At 37.2% G+C, this 15,241-nt stretch overlaps 1 protein-coding gene across 2 annotated transcripts in view; it reads left to right on the top strand.

Moving 5' to 3' along the window:
• cog5 (component of oligomeric golgi complex 5) overlaps positions 1–14,877 on the top strand; it is a 148,843-nt gene extending 133,966 nt beyond the window's left edge. For both annotated transcript variants that reach the window (XM_068004865.1, XM_068004864.1), the window contains exons 17-22: positions 1,683–1,786; positions 3,173–3,404; positions 9,024–9,100; positions 10,766–10,892; positions 12,503–12,582; positions 13,775–14,877. In XM_068004865.1, the coding sequence (XP_067860966.1) occupies positions 1,683–1,786; positions 3,173–3,404; positions 9,024–9,100; positions 10,766–10,892; positions 12,503–12,582; positions 13,775–13,889 (735 nt within the window). In that variant the 3' untranslated portion in view covers positions 13,890–14,877. The remainder of the gene's footprint in view (positions 1–1,682; positions 1,787–3,172; positions 3,405–9,023; positions 9,101–10,765; positions 10,893–12,502; positions 12,583–13,774) is intronic.
• Positions 14,878–15,241: the final 364 nt, after the last annotated feature.

Raw genomic sequence — 15,241 nt, 5'->3', positions numbered from 1 at the left:
CTATGCTTTGGCTAATAAAGAAAAGTATCCCGTATGCCTTTTTAATCACCTTATCTACCTCTCCTGCTACTTTCAGGGATCTGTGGACATGCACTCCAAGGTCCCTTTGTTCTTCTATACCTCTTAGTATCCTCCCATTTATTGTGTACTCCCTTGCCTTGTTTGCCCTCCCCAAATGCATTACCTCACACCTCTGGATTGAATTCCATTTGCCACTTTTCTGCCCACCTGACCAGTCCATTGATATCTTCCTGCAGTCTGCAGCTTTCCTCCTCACTATCAACCACGTGGCCAATTTTTGTATCATCTGCAAACTTCTTGATCAAGCCTCCCACATTCAAGTCCAAATCATTAATATATACCACAAAAAGCAAGGGACCTAGTACTGAGCTTTGCGGGACCCCACTGGAAACAGCCTTCCAGTCACAAGAAAACCTGTCAATCATTGCCCTTTGCTTCCTGCCACTGAGCCAATTTTGGATCCATCTTGCCACTTTCCCTTGAATCCCATGGGCTTTTACTTTTTTGACCAGTGGGATCTGCTTTCCTTCTGTTCACCGTCATTTTTTCTATTCATGACAGTGAACAGAAGGAATGCAGCACTGAATTTCAGTTCATGTTTCTTCGGGTCTTTTTGCTTGAATGAAAACATAACTTCTGGAGATGACATTTTTCATTATTTACAGTAAGAGATGCTGATATATGATTTGTTGATAATTTATTGTATACTTAACTAAACTATTTTTTTAAACAAAGAACCTTGCAGATACTTAGGAATCGTACACATTTATATTAGTTAGATACTCGTAATTACTGAACAGTAAGGTGCTGAACTGATACTGTTCATCTTTTAGTTAACTATTAGTATTTGTAAAGGTGTGAAAATGGGGTAGTTAACATTACAGATTTACTTATATGTGAACTGTACAGTAGAATTGAAGGAAAATTATCCATTTTATATTTAATTGCATAATTTTTCTTGGAAATGATTGAAGGGAGAATGTGTTTTAAAAAATGTAATTGAGTTATGTGGAGTAGTAAAAATTGAATTTTTTTTTGTCATTTATATTTTTTGGTGTTCTTTTTACCTGCTTATTGAGGTGGGATATCGATGTTGCAAAATTAAATATTTTTCTACTTTGGAGATCAGCACCGGGAGTTTCCTCTGGCGTTCTCCCGATCTACTGCTGTAGCTTTGGCGGAAGATCGAAATCCCGTGTATGTGGTTTATCGGGGGTTTTAGCTGATCTTCTACCAAAGTTACAGTGGCCAATTGGAAGAACCCCCGAAGAAATTCCCAGCGCAAATGTCAATGCCAACCTCTCCAAAGTGAGGCATAGCATGATCAGTTGCAGAGTAGATCTCCTCTTCTTGGCCCAATAATGTACCTTAACCCCCAATCTCATTCACACTCCTAGTGCATCAGTATGAATTTTTCCTTTCCTAGCCTAAGCCACCTTTATGGATTCTCTCAGTGAGATTGTCCATAGTTCAGCACAAATAGGCCTAAAATGGCAGTTTTATGGTACTGGGCACTGTGTTGAGACTGCCCAAACTGTTTTAAATATCTTTTTTAAGTCAACTTTAAAAAAAAAATCAGATTCTTGTAATGTTTAAATGCTATTTAACATACCATTGACCTATAAATTTCAATTTTAAACCTTTCTATTTCACTTCTTTAGACAATTCAAGCTCTCATGGGAAATGCAGTACAGCCACTGCTAAACTCTGTGGAAGACTCAGTTGAGGCCATTATTATCACTATGCATCAAGAAGACTTTGCAGGGTAATTATTAGACAAAAAAGATTGTAAAAATTCAAACTCAATTTGACAAGATGGTTCCTCTGACCCAAAGTGGAATTGGAGCTCCATGTTCTAGAGAAAACAATCATTCTAAACCCTTTTTGGGGCCCATTTTCTCCCTTCCTCTGCTGAATCTTGCTGAGGTATTCATCCTGCAGATGCCACAACTGGCCCTCTGGTAGCTCAGCTAACATGTAAGCATAGATAGTGTGTCAACAGGCTATTCAACTGTTGAGGAAATTGCAGTCTAGACTTGTCCTTTCTCGCTCGATGTCCATAAAGATGCAATTTCCAGCAGGTGTCATTGGATAGTGATTGGGAGGAGGAGCCCTAGTAGATATTCTCTTTCCATCCCGCAGTGCTGAGACCTAGTCTAATGCCCCAACTGTTGCACTGATTGAGATCAGTGAACTTGGCAAACACTGGGAATGGAACCTGAAACTTGCCGGTCAGCATGTTTTTATTACCTGTATATTTATATTTTTGGAGGAATATTTATTGATAACTTACATATAATGTGGTAATTCTTTTTAAGTGCATAAAGATTAAACTCCTTGAAACTATGAAAAACAGGTTTGCCCAAAATAACATTCATTCAAATACCACTCATACGTTTTGAGAGTTAATAATATCATCACATTGGGTTACTGGTTCTATGATTCTCCTTCCTGTGTTGCAAAAATAATTGCTCTGCCTGCGCATCATGAGATGTTTTCCAAATTGTAGTCCAGACCACACTTCTACAAATTCCCATATTGGTGAAAGTCATAGGCAGGATTTCCACCTGCCTTTCCAAATCCACCCCAACCCTGACCAGTTCATTGCATGTGTATGACAGGCTCCTGCAGGATTCCCGTTGCCAAAACAGCCCACCAGTGTGAATGGGGAAATGGCTTGCTTGGTTGCTCTTGAACAGCAAGTGGCAGATGCTGCAACTGAGAATGCCAACATGGAAGCTGAGAAAAAACAGTGAGCCCATCCGGGAAGACCTCGAGCCTGGGATGGCGGTAGAATACCAATCAATGGGAGTACTGCCAGATGGAGTGGAGGATCAGGAGAACATAGTGCAGTAACTCGGGATGAGGGAGTGTAAGTAGCAAAGAAGGGGGAGACAGAAGATGAGAGAGGCCAAAATGGTACTATGAAATAGTTGGCAGAAGACTTGGTTTGGAGTGGTAAACGATATGTGCATTCAGGTTGACATAAAGTAGGGGTCTTGGTTGTAAAGCACTTTAGAATTTGATAAAGCACCATCAAAATGTAATTTCTTTCTTTTACTCTATTTAGTAGAATAAAGGTGAGCTTGTTTGTTATTTGCTCTTGGAAGAGTAGTTGGAATAATAACATGGTTTGCATTTATTTGTACAGGCCTTTGTCGGGGAAGCCAGAAGTCCCATGTTCTCTTTACATGAAAGAATTGCAAGGTTTTATATCACGCATCATGAGTGACTACTTTAAAAACTTTGAGTGTGTGGACTTCATCTATGACAGCACGGAAACTATTGCACAGAGAGCTATTCAACTATTCATCCGCAATGCTAGTCTGCTGAGACCACTGGGTGAAGGAGGTAAAATGAGGTTGGCTGCAGATTTTGCACAGGTAAGAACTGACAACTAATAGCTGATGTTATCTTTCCTCTTTGTCTTTGTTGATTTTAATTTTAATTTTTGGGTTCTAAACCACAATTGAAAAGAATGCAAAATTACAAAGGAGCAGTAATTCACACTAAATAATATAAGAAGGATATCAACTGAAGAGAGACCATTGCTGCAATAGGAAATGAGTGAAGCAAGAGTTCCGAAACATATACTTTGATAGACAGTTACAAGTGAATCCGTGAGAATGAGTTCTTTCCCATGCCAAAGGTTGAATCTACCATGCATGCTTCATTTGCCTGCCCTAAATTCATAGTATTTTAGAAATAGCTCCCATGCATCCAAGAATTTTGCTTTGCTTAGGCAGAGAAAATACTTCATTGGTGCTTCTTATGTAGCCCAGATCATAAACAATGTTCAACAAAATGTCCAAAATCCTACCTGTGGAAGAGGGGTAAATTCAGGGGCACTTTAATTGGCAATCCTAATGGTCAGTGGAAGTCAATTGTGATTCATTATTCGCATCTATTTTTGCCACACTGCATATATTACTAGCCACTTTGTTGGAAGTATTGGCATCAGTAAACCAAATCATTTGTTTTAGATGCAGTGTCGGAGCTTTGTGTTTCTGACAATTGATTAAGTTTATGATGGCATCTATACATTTGACCAATGATTGTCCAGTCATTTTTTTCCTGAAAGTGAATGAGATCTGCCCCTTCACTTTCCCAGAAAAGTGAGGAAGAGGTCTCTAGGTTTTTTTTTAAGAAAATCATGTTTTCTCCCCTTTAATTGCTGTTTTCCATCGTGAAAACATGGACTCATGTAATGTATAGTTCCAAAAGTACCTTGCTCAAATGACCATTCTTCATGTATGAGTTCAGATATTGAATGTAAACAAACTATTCAAAGATCGGGAGTATCACAACTGAGCTTGATTCTGTCTCTAACGTCCATAAATGCACATTTTCCACCAATGGTGACTGAATAATGATCAGGAGCAGGAACCTTGGTATTTTTGTTGTCCATATCCTGGGTCAGGAAAATCAATTGTAGTTTTCCGATCTGTTGCTTCCAGCTAAGGTCAACTAACTCTGCACAGGACAGGGATCAAGCAAAGGGCATCTGAGTCTGTAAGGCTTAGTACCCACTTATCGGGGGTCCTTAATATCTCTAGGTCCTCACCATCGTCAAAATGAAGCTGGACTTTGTGATGGATATAGCTGAGAAACTTGAGATGTCCCAGCTTTGAGAGATTCTGTAATCAAGAGATGAACAGGAATCAAAAACAATGGAATTTTTATGCTATGCTCTAAAATGACTAGTGGTAGAACATGAGGTAAAATAAATTGATTAAGGGAATGCCATGAAAGTTATTAATTGGTGAATTCCCAGGATATTGGTTTCCATTTTAAAAAAAAAAAACTGCAAGCATGGGAAATCTGAAATAAAAACAGAAAATGCTGGAAATGCATAGCAGGTCTATTGGCATCTGAAAAAAAGGAAAGATAGCTTAACGTTTGGAGATTGTACACCCTTCAAAATGCCTTCACTTTCTGCACCAGAGCTTCTGAAGTTTCCTCCTTTTCCCTTCAGCTGTGATTTTCCTTTGTAAGTGGTTAAGAGGGCCTTTAGTAGCATCTGCCCCATTTCGTGAACCACCTCTCCTTCCTCTCACAGCAATGTCGGCGCCTCTTGTCCTCACCTTCCATCCCATTAACTTTTGTATTTGCCAGATCATCTTCCACCATATCCGCCACGAGCAATGTGATCCCACCTCCAAAACATCTTTCCTTCCCCTCTAATACATCTTCCCCTCTCCTCTTTGCTTTCCAGAGAGCCTGTTCCTGCTGAGATATCTTTGTTCGTTCTTCCACTACCTCATATTCTGGTTGTCCTTTCTCTGGTATTTTCCCATGCAGCTGTAGCAGATACAGCACCTGTTCTCATCATTGTCCAGGACACCAAACACCACTTTGTTGTGAGACAGCAGTGAGGTCTCCTCTACATTGGGAAGAGAAAACATTGATTGGGTGACCATTTTGCTGAACATCATCCTGTTTGCAAATGTGATCCTGACCTCCATGTGGTTCGCCACTTCAACTCTCCCTCTCATTCCTACTCTGACTTTTCTGTTTCAACATCCCACCCTGTCAAACCAAACTTCAGGATCAGTATTGCATCTTTCTCCTGGGCACTTTGTAGCTCTCTGGTCTGAACCTTCACTTTAGCAACTTCGGACTTTTGCTGTATCCTCCATATTCTTGCCCATTTCTCCTATTCACCTTCCACATCAATACTCTACATTTGGTTTTTCTTTGCATGTGTATCTTTTCTATGACATTCACTACTTCATTGAGATGATCTTTGCATATCATGCACCAGTTTTCACTTCTTTCTGACTTTTTATAAAACCTGTTTGTGGGCTATTAAATCCATTAATTGCTGCTCTGTGACCAGAATCAGTATTTCTGAATCTTGACTTTTTACCTGTTCTCACCTCCCAGCCCCTTTAAATTTGTTCAGCCCTATTAAGGGGTGCTTATCTTTCAGTTTCTTCTTCTGACAAAGGCTGTACACCTGAAATATTTTTTCATGCCTAGGAACTGTTGTGTATTTCCAGCACTTTCTGTTTTTATGTTGAAAATGTTTATGCCAAACAGATGCTAATCCAAGGATGCACAGCAGTCATGTATAACAGCTTTTGTCATTGCTGAAGATGGTGCTTATCTACTATTATTGTGGGCAATGAAAAATATCACACTGGTGCACTATAAGGTATTCTTCTGAAGTGAGGATCTGCTGGCGCTTTACTCTGTATCTAATCATGTTGTCAAAAGCAAAATACCACAGATGCTGGAAATCTGAAATAAAAACAGAAAATGTTGCAAATACTCAGCAAGTCAGGCAGCATCTATGGGTGGTTTCTTTCTCCACAGATGCTGCCTGACTTGCTGAGTATTTCCAGCATTTTCTGTTTCTACTTTTAACCATTGTAAACAATTTTACAACACCAAGTTATAGTCCAGCAATTTTATTTTAAATTCACAAGCTTTCGGAGATTTTCTCCTTCCTCAGGCAAATGTTTCCATTTGCCTGAGGAAGGAGAAAATCTCCGAAAGCTTGTGAATTTAAAATAAAATTGCTGGACTATAACTTGGTGTTGTAAAATTGTTTACAATTGTCAACCCCAGTCCATCACCGGCATCTCCACATCATGACTACTTTTAACCATGCTGTAACTGACTTGTAAGTATTTGATGCTGATTTTGACACTGAGTGCCACCTTCCTCAAGAATGCTTTGCCCAATGTGTCTTGAATTTTAATTGCAAGTGGATATATACCTTTTTTTTTTAGTAACTCAGCTTCAAGAACTCCATTCAGCAGTAAGCTGGAAATTACTATAGCAGTCACTTTTTGTTTGATAGAATTATAGCATTCTGTAATGTTCAGTTATAGAATGTCACTGAACTATAGCCACTGGCTTAAATCATATTTGCCTTTACTGTAATTACTTTCTGTTTTGCAACATTTCTTCACAAAATGTTTTATTAAGCAAGATTACATTATATTATCAACATTTATCCCTGGGCATCACTTAATAGGTATCTTGTTACATTATTTAAAGCACATGAGGATCTGTATCACCTTTCTCACCATCAAGTTTAGGAAATGTAATCTACAATATTGTATTAGAATCTGAAATTCTGTAACCGAGATTTAGCTGACAGTTTTATGATCAAAGGCTTAAATCACAGCACTTTACAAGGTCAATGTAAAGCCATCGATTCAAGTCTTCTGCTTTTTAACTATCTGCTAACAAGGGAATTTCAACCAAAATTGATTCATTTTTACTTAAGGAAATCCTTTGATTTCAGTGTTAAGTTTTCCATAGAATTCATATCAGTATATTGGGCAAAAAAAGATTCTTGTATTCAGAATATGTACTAAGTGCAATCCCTACTAAATTATGGATTTATGCAATCAAATATGTGTCTTGCACTGTCTCTGTCTCGCATGTATCAGTAATTAGATTGTTTACATTTTCTGTAAACAAATCAACAGAATGAAAGTCAGGGAGGTTCTATAAAAGACGGATGATTTGCTCCACCAGGCCCAGACAGTGAAGTTGAAAATTTGCCCCGTGTCTCTCGCTTCTGAGTCAGCAAGTCATGGCTTCAAGCCGTAGTTTAGGACATAAGCTGGTTGACATTTCTGTGCTGACAGTGTTGCATTGTCAGAGTTACAATTGTCCAGATGAGACATTAAACCAATGCATAGCTGCCTGTTCTGGCACCATTCAAAATTGTTGTCTTGACCAACCTTGATGTACACACCTGTTGTCGCTCTTATTTTATGTTTTATAAACTTATATAGTCTAAGGTGAGCAAATACTCTTTAAGAGACATGATGGTTCGTAAACGGTTGGACCTGGAACTGTATTGCGTCTCTTATGCTGTCATTTTCTCACTCCTCATGTGCTTACTCTCTCTCCCTCTTCCCTCCAAGTGCTATCATTTTGATGTATTTTAAACTCTATTTTTCTTTCTGGGACCTGCTGATGTGTGTGCTGGTTAAAAAAAAATATATATATAGTAAAGTCTAAAATGTGTCCATCATCAGAACGTTGTGGATTAAATCCCCATCCCAGGAATTGAGGACATAATCTAGCCTGGCAATAATGAGGGAATGCTATGTTATCAGACGTGCTGTCCTTTGGATGAAAAAGTAAACCAAGGCCCTGTCTGCCTATTCCACTTGTTCCGAGAGGGACTTTAAAGACCCCATTGTACTATTCGAAGAAGAATAGGGACGTATCCTGGCCAATGTTCTTCCTTTAACCAAAAACAGGTCAACTTGTTGATCACTTCATTAGTGTTTGTGGGATCTTGCTGTGCATAAAATGACTTCCAAACTTTCCTACATGACAGCAGTCACTGTACTTCAAAGTAATTCATTATATACAATGCACTTTGAAACATTTGAGAAGCATGGTAAAATGAGATATAAATGCAAGTTTTTTGTGGATAACTTGTGTTCAAGGCAGACAATTGAGAAGTTTAGATAGATATGAACTATGACAAGATAGCTATAAATAGTTTAGAACCTCACAATTTATTTATCTTTTTTTGTTACCAATGATTTTATATAATGTGTATTGTATAGTAATGCTTATCTTCAAGAAGTTTTAAATTTAGAACCTGCTGGCATGGTGGTAGTAGCATCTTATGCTGTTTTGTTTTTATAGAAATGAACAATTAGTCCTATAATCTTCTAATTATCAGAGAATATCAGATGTATTTTTCAGTAATTTGCAATACACATTTCCTTATAATATATAACTGATATTCTTTACTCTTCTATATTGTTTGCCAGTTAATGTGTTAAAACTTCATAGTTGTGTTACAAAGTTTGAGTATTGATATGATATATTACATACAAAAGCTGAATTTTCATTCTGCTTAAATTTATCTACGATTCAAGGAAAATTGTAACCACTGCAGTCTTTTAAAAGAAAATTTTAGTTACATTTCCTTCTCTTCCACAGGAAGAAGCAATTCTTGTTAAGTTTTAGTTTAATAACTTTTGTCATAACTTATACTGTATCTTGCAATATTACAGATGGAATTGGCAGTGGCGCCACTTTGTAGAAGAGTGTCAGATCTAGGAAAATCCTACCGATTACTGAGGTCATTCAGGTCAGTTACATTCTTCTTGAGATGGGCTTCAGGGGAAGAATATTCAAATCTGTGAATAGATACATGTTTCTTTTTTTAAAAAAGGTGTGCATTAATTATATGTTTTGTTGACCTTTGATACTCTATAACTATTCAGATTATAAATGAGGAATTTATAGACTATTATAAAATAGTCTTTTATAGTCTATTATTGTACGGGCACTTAAACCTGAAAAACCATGAATACATTTCATGGTGATGGAATGATTAGCAATTAACCAGGTTTTGCACAGAACATTATCCTTAAGATGTCATAGTCACAAATGTGTGCTTCTAGCACTTTTTTTGATAATTATGTACTTCATGCTAAGAGCATGAACCTGATGTATGTGCATGAGCTTACATTGTTGTGAGACAATTATTTTTTATAGAAACTTTGAAAGGTATGAGGTTTTTCAAACAAATGTAATGTTGCAGTTTCTCTGGTTAACACAGAATTAAACAATATTGTGTGCAGTATCAAGTAATTTTCTTGGGTAGTAAATATGCATTGGATTGTGGAAACCTGAAATTCTGGAAAAGAATACTGTAGGGAGGGTTTTCTATATATGCAGTTAACCATTATTATGTGCATTCTAAAAACTGCTGATAATGTGAAATAAGTTGATTGCTATACATTGAAAAAGTGATATTTTACTCTGTAGAACAATCAGAAGTTAGAAAAGTAGGATCATTAGAATTTAAGGTCATTAAACTTGATCATAAAATTATTAATTTATTAGAAATCCGTGCAAAACATTTTCCCTGCATAGGCCTTCTAGTCTCTTGGGTCTGGAAATTGTGCAGCCAATCTGCGCACAGCAAGGACCCACAGCACTGAGATAATGACCAGACAATCTTTTTTAGTGATATTTGTTGAGGGATAAAGATTGGGCAGGACACCTCTTCAAAATAGCGCCATGGGATCTTTTACGTCCACTAGAGGACAGATGGGGCTTCGGTTTAGTGTCTCATCCAAAAGACAGCACCTCCAATAGTGCAGCATCCCCTCAGTACTGTACTGAAATGTCGGCCTGGATTATGTGCTCATGTCTATGGAATGGAATTTGAACCAACAACCTTCTGACTCAGAGGCAAGAGTGCTACCACGGAGCCAGGGCTGACAGCTAATGATTTAGAATCATGTAATTAACTGAGAAAGTGGTTTGGGGAAGCAGGAGGGAAGAATAAACTAAACCAATAAATTAAAGTACTTGCAACTTGAGCAAATACCTCAAATTTACTGTTGGAAGTACAATAAAAAATTGTACAATGTGAATAAAAGGTTATCAGGAGAGATGAACAAATGGAGTTTTTTATATCTTAAGTATGTTTTCTAAAACTGGTGGGATAGTATTAAAACTATCAGTATAAGTAAGGTGTGTAATATTTGCAATACATACTGAAGCATGTCACAGTCATGTGATGTATTGCTTCAGTAAGTTTGCTGCATTATAGCAATGGGCAAACCACTGTCGTATGAACGATGACACAGGAACACAGTAAATATCAGAAACCATGGCCCAGGCCCTAGACTACCAGTTAGCAACAACATGGGAATTCTGCTAGTAATTTAATAATTCAATACAACTTCATCCAGAGCTTTTTTGTTACACATTTTGCTTAAATCTGTTTTGTACTTCACAGACCATTACTCTTCCAGACAAGTGAGCATATTGCTAATAGCCCAGCTGCAGGGGATATTATTCCATACAGCACCATTCTTCATTTCCTGTTTACCAGAGCACCGCCTGACCTAAAGTCACCACACCAGGTATTCAAGGAACTGATTGATTAGAATCTACTTCACTACTTTCAGTTTTTTTCTTCTCTGGATAACCAACCTAATCGTCGCAACAAACCATAGCAATAGTGAGGTTTCTATTGTTTGTGTCTGTCGATCCATTTTAAATTCTGATTCAGATTTTGTCTCTTCATTTTCTGTTGAAGCTGTTTTTATCCCGCTCTTCAGTTCATGGTGTAAAATGTTTTATTCTTCATTTAAATATCCTTTCGTACCACCGGAGTTAATCCTTGTTTGATTGATTTTGGGAAAACCTCATTCTTAACACTCTCACACAAAATGCTATCATGAAATTGTAGATACTTGCTGAACAAGACTGAGAGATCACCTGCCTTGTAGGTTTTTCTCTCCTCTTCGAACAATATGAATTATTGACAGCCCCAACCAAGCAACCACTCAGGTGATGAACGGATCCAGATTTTTGAGTTGGGGTATTTGGTACTTCAGTTTCAGTCTAGCTTCACATTAGAACAAACTGGAATTACGGCGCAGATCCTGGGGCTTTGTGAGGCACTGCCTGTCTGCAATGTCATGTTATTTCACCTGAATGCTAAATGTTTTTTCCCCAAAGAAAAAATCGAGCTCTGGATTAACTCATGGTTATGTAGAGGAACCATATACTTAAAAGAATGAAGACCGTATAAAGTAGATAATCCATCATTGCTGCATATTTAAAAGAAAACTCTGTGAAAAGGCTGTGTAATGATCTTCTAAACATCCCTATTTTATTTTCATTATTTCAAAGTATCATAAGATAGATACAGCATAGGAGGCCATTCAGCCCATCATGCCTGTGCCAGCTCATTGAAAGAGCTATCAAATTAGTCCCATTCCCCTGCTCTTTCCCCAATACCCCTATAATTTTTTTCCCTTCAAGTATTTATCCAATTCCCTTTTGAATCTACTTCCACCACCCTTTCAGGCAGTGCATTCAGATTATTACAACTCACTGCGTAAAAAATGTTTCCTCATGTCGCCTCTGGCTCTTTTGCCTTACATCTGTGTCCTCTGGTTACCGACCTATCTGCCATTGGTAACAGTTTCTCCTTATTTACTCCGTCAAAATCGTTCATGATTTTGAACACCACTATCAAATCTCCCCTTATCCTCTGTTCTAAGGGGAACAATCCTAGCTTCTCTAGTCTCTCCACATATTTGACTTAGTTTTTGTATAAAGAAATGTATCCCACTATATATTGATAGTTTTCAACTGATTGAATGTTGATGTTTTTTTTAAAACATAAAACTACTTTAGAAACTGCGACTGAACATTTCTCGCTGCTGGAAAAATGCCCATTTAATAGACAGCAGCACTAGACAATGGTGGGAGCATTAGGCTAGGGTGCATGTCTCGTCTCCAGTTTCAATTGGTCTAGGAAACAGCATGAAAAGATCAGGACTAATTAGGAGTCCAGAACACTGTGACTATATTTTTACCTCTACATTTATACAAAATATTAAAGGGCATATTTATTGGTATTTTAGCAGAATATCTTGCATTGCTATAACTTCACCATGGGTATTTCTTTAATATTACAGTATTATAGTTCGGTAATTAACAGCTGTGAAATTAATTACAGAGGGCAGAGTGGTCTATAGCTCGGTATTCTCAGTGGTTTGATGACCATCCATCAGAAAAAGATCGACTAATTCTCATCAGGTAATACCATTTCTGGATTTACTGTTTTGAGTATTTTTGTACATTTGAATGTCATCACACTGTGCAAATGAATAAATTGGTCACTTGCATTAAATAGAGATCTGATATTTTTAATTCTCAATCCGAGTTTAGATACTGTTGAAGTTAAAGACTTAATATGTTAGCTTTTCCCTCTCAAATTTATCACTGAGGCTTGGTTTTGCTCTAAAATATATCAAACTACACAAGTCTGTGCAAAAGCATGGTGGAACATGGGCTCATTCTTGCCCTTCTCACAGCTGCCTTGTGCTGAGTTTCTCAATGGAAGTCAGGCATTTTCCACATGATGGGTGGAAAATCAAAATGAGTCATTGCTATGCTGCTCTTGCACTTTTCTTAACAATGCTGATGTTGAACCAGCTGCTATGTCTGGAAACACTTGGCTAAGTATGTCCTAGTGAAACCACAAGGCAAGATAGAAGGAAAAATTAAAGGGTAACATACCCTTTTTTAAAAAAAGTATTGCCGCTATGGATATAGGTCTGTACTGCAGCTTTACCTATAGAGAATTTTTAAGGAACAAGAAAAAAGCCATTAGCGCCAACAGATCAGCCCTATCCAGGCACCTTTCACAATAATCCCTCAATGCTTTCTCTGATAAATGTATTAAATTGTTCCTTGAATCCATTTAAACTATTGCCTTCACTGCCTTCGTTAACCCCTTGCACAACAGTTATCACCCTTTTGATAAAGTTCTGTTCAATTTCTCTTATTACGCCTAACTTCATAATTTGTAACGTATGGACACCCTCCCCACTCCTTGAACCCTTCACAAGTGAACAGTTTGCTTTCATTCATCATTTTTGTCAATTGTTATACTACTAGCCCACACCATAATTTCAACAGTGCTGTGTTCTGAGTCAAAATCATGCCTGGTATATCTTGAAAAGGATATCCCTTCCTCATTGTCCTTACCTACCTCATTTTCCTGTCAAGGAAAGTGGGAAAATCTGTTTGTCCTTCCACATATAGACATGTAATTGCAGACAAGCTGCCACTCCTGACTGAAATCAAAGTTGGGACATGGTCTGTGGGGCTCAGTTACATGATGATTTTATCAGATTTGAATGCAATTTTTTTTATAGGTTGTGATTTACAGACATGTTATTTATTAATATTGAGAATTCTGAAATATAAGGTTCTTTTTTTTTAGGGGTGCTCTTGAAGCTTATGTTCAATCAGTACGAGCAAGAGAAGGAAAAGAATTTGCTCCAGTATATCCAATAATGCTGCAACTACTCCAAAAAGCTATGGCTAGTGTACAATGAAAGCTTTTCTGAAACAAAATGTTTTTGTACCCATGAATTCCTGCCCGTATTGTTTAGATAATTGTTAACATTTTAACTAATACATGATTGTGAATAGGTTGGTTTGAATTTTGGTAATTTTTAAGTGGGAGCCTCACTAAGTATTTATGCCTTTTAAAAATCAAAGTTACAAAGAACTGTGATTTAACTTCATTAGCGACTTTGTGCACAAGGTCCCGCTAACAGCAATGAGATAAATGATCAATTGATAGGTTTTAGCAGTGTTGGTTGATTGATAAATGTTGGCCAGGACACTGGAGAAACCTCTGCTCTTTGAGTAGTGTATGGAATCTTTTACATTTACCTGAGGGTTGATGGGGCCTTAATTTAACATCTCATCCAATGGGTAGTATTAATACAGGGTACTTAGTTGATCTTGTAATTTGAATTATGTACATCAAATCAGCTCCCTCAAATTATTGGGCTCAGTAACTTCTCCAGACCACTTCCCCAATAACATCAGCCCTCATTGTTTGATCTGTAACATTGTTGAGGTAAAAGAAAATAAGCAAGCAAATAAAGGTGTCATTTCAAGTAAGGAATCCTCTTTATTTTAGTAAACATGAAGGTTTTGTGTTGGACCAAACATTCTTCTATTTGTAGTTTGATTACCATTGGTAGTGTTGACCTTTTGGTGGAGGTATCTGCCTTAAAGGGAAAATTAGCATAACAATGGTTTTAAACTATCAAAAAAAATTCTGAATTTTTAAAATTGTTTGACTTATTTGATAAACAATACTGAATAGTAGATTTACAAAGATAAGCTTAAACTGCTTAGCAAATTGTTCCTGTGTAAAGATGTCAGTAACCATACGAAGCTCATTTTACAATGTAAATTAAGGATTAAAAAATTGTTTTAAAACATTAACCAATTCTATAATGCAAACATAAGATGCAACTTACAACATTGTGTTTCATGTGTATACAATTATTAAAGATTTTTACATCCTGTCATATGTTTTAATAATGCACATCTCACACCAATGAATACAGGAATATTTATGTGAGCATTAATCTTTTTAACCACTTAGTGCTGAGCAGGAAATGCCTGTTTAGTCATCATGGGTACTTTTAGTTGTATTGCTACCAAACTTTCCAACAAGGATTTAAAATATTAATGAACACAAAAAAAAATCAGCCTGGTGTTGCCTAATCTAGAGTAGGGTATCCTTGGAATTTAACCAGCAGCTTATGAGTGAAAAGTTAATGTTGGGGAGTGGGGTTCATGTCAGGACATTCTTCACCCGAAAGGACTTTCAGGTAGGATAGTAGAAGGAAAAACCTTAGAATTGCTTAACAGGCAGCTGCTCATT

The sequence above is a fragment of the Heptranchias perlo genome, chromosome 24 (assembly GCF_035084215.1).
Source record: "Heptranchias perlo isolate sHepPer1 chromosome 24, sHepPer1.hap1, whole genome shotgun sequence".
Classification (NCBI taxonomy): Eukaryota; Metazoa; Chordata; class Chondrichthyes; order Hexanchiformes; family Hexanchidae; genus Heptranchias; species Heptranchias perlo.
This window is presented reverse-complemented; position numbering and strand designations above follow the sequence as displayed.